Here is a 1,695-nt window from a genome sequence, read left to right as displayed (position 1 = left end):
GTAATAACTGACTCATCTCCAGTGTATAAGAACTGGATGAGGGTCTGGAGACTTATGAAGGATGGTTCAACAAACCTGTAATAACTGACTCATCTCCAGTGTATAAGAACTGGATGAGGGTCTGGAAGCTTATGAAGGATGGACCAGTGATCTCAACAACAATGAACCCATCCTCCCGGTTGCTAAACATCTTCTTCAGCACAGGGGACAGGAGGGACAGCAAGAACTTGTGAGACCTGACAATTCCCAGCTCTTGGGAGTTCTCATCTATAATCTTGAATTCAACATCATGAAGGTTGGATGCAGAGTCAAGCAAATCTTGGAAATCAAAATCCTTGATGTTAATCATTTTAGACTTCATACTTGCAGTTTAGGTCTTCAATATATCTGAAATTAAACATTATTAAAAATAATTAATCCGTTAACAATTTTTAGATAACGTTAAATTGAATAGTTAGTCTTAAAGCTACTGCTGTTGCAATTTAAATTGACCTTTATTTAGTGGCTAGAGGGCTAGGGGCCGAGCGCTGCAGCTTGGACCCAAACCAGTGCTAAGCTTTATCTATGGTGCTAATTCCCCCCCCTGGCCAGAAAAAAATGTGAGCTCTCTGAACAACTTCCTGAATATGCCCCTGATATTCCCTTCTTCTTGACCTTTTCTCCCCATTTTCCCTTAATGTTTCCCCTTAACTCCCCTTTCCCTTATTTTTTCCCCTTTCCAGGGGAATACAAGGGGGGTACGCTGGGTGCACATACCCCCCCTGGGGGGCACACTTATAATACTGATATTACATCTCCTTGTTTTTCTCATCCCCAGGCAATCTACAATCTACATTCTACATTGCATTGCATGCTCCAAAACTCAAAGATTAAGAAAATAAATAAATTATATTTGGCCATTTCATCAAAATGAGTAAATTGTAGAGGACAACTTTCTTAATCATGAAATTTCTTGACCAAAGATTTGCTGACAAGAATCCTCAAATTCTTGATTTTAGATGCAGTATCTTTAAAGCCTTTCAATATTTTTTTTATAACAATGTGCAATTTTTTTTTCTTAATTTTTCAAAATCCATTAATCTACAATGCAGTTAAATTTCTTTAAAATCCATTAATCTACAATGCAGTTTAAATTCTTTAAAATCCATTAATCTACAATGCAGTTTAATTTCTTTAAAATCTATTAATCTACAATGCAGTTAAATTTCTTTAAAATCCATTAATCTACAATGCAGTTTAATTTCTTTAAAATCCATTAATATACAATGCAGTTTAATTTCTTTAAAATCCATTAATCTACAATGCAGTTTAATTTCTTTAAAATCCATTAATCTACAATGCAGTTTAATTTCTTTAAAATCCATTAATATACAATGTAGTTTAATTTCTTTAAAATCCATTAATCTACAATGCAGTTTAATTTCTTTAAAATCCATTAATCTACAATGCAGTTTAATTTCTTTAAAATCCATTAATCTACAATGCAGTTTAATTTCTTTAAAATCCATTAATCTACAATGTAGTTTAATTAATATGTAATCAATTGAGAGGATTAAAGGGACTGTAGAATTATACCCTTCATAACTTTGTCTGATCAAGTAGATATCCATGTTTTTTTTTTGAAAACTGAATGCTTAACAAAAGTGACTTGCGCATTTTTTGTTTCAGAAACGATGGAGAACTGAAGGTTTCAAG

General features: G+C 33.0%; 1 protein-coding gene across 1 annotated transcript in view; it reads right to left on the bottom strand.

Annotated features, from left to right (window-relative positions):
- Window positions 1-389, bottom strand: part of LOC111701336 (uncharacterized) — a 7,106-nt gene extending 6,717 nt beyond the window's left edge. The window contains exon 1 of the mRNA XM_023472582.1: window positions 76-389. Coding sequence (XP_023328350.1) covers window positions 76-361 — 286 coding nt within the window. The 5' untranslated portion in view covers window positions 362-389. The remainder of the gene's footprint in view (window positions 1-75) is intronic.
- Window positions 390-1,695: the final 1,306 nt, after the last annotated feature.

The sequence above is a fragment of the Eurytemora carolleeae genome, unplaced genomic scaffold, assembly GCF_000591075.1.
Source record: "Eurytemora carolleeae unplaced genomic scaffold, Eaff_2.0 scaffold118, whole genome shotgun sequence".
NCBI classification, from domain to species: Eukaryota; Metazoa; Arthropoda; class Copepoda; order Calanoida; family Temoridae; genus Eurytemora; species Eurytemora carolleeae.
Note: the sequence above shows the minus strand (reverse complement) of the source record. Positions and strands in the feature narration are given on the sequence as shown.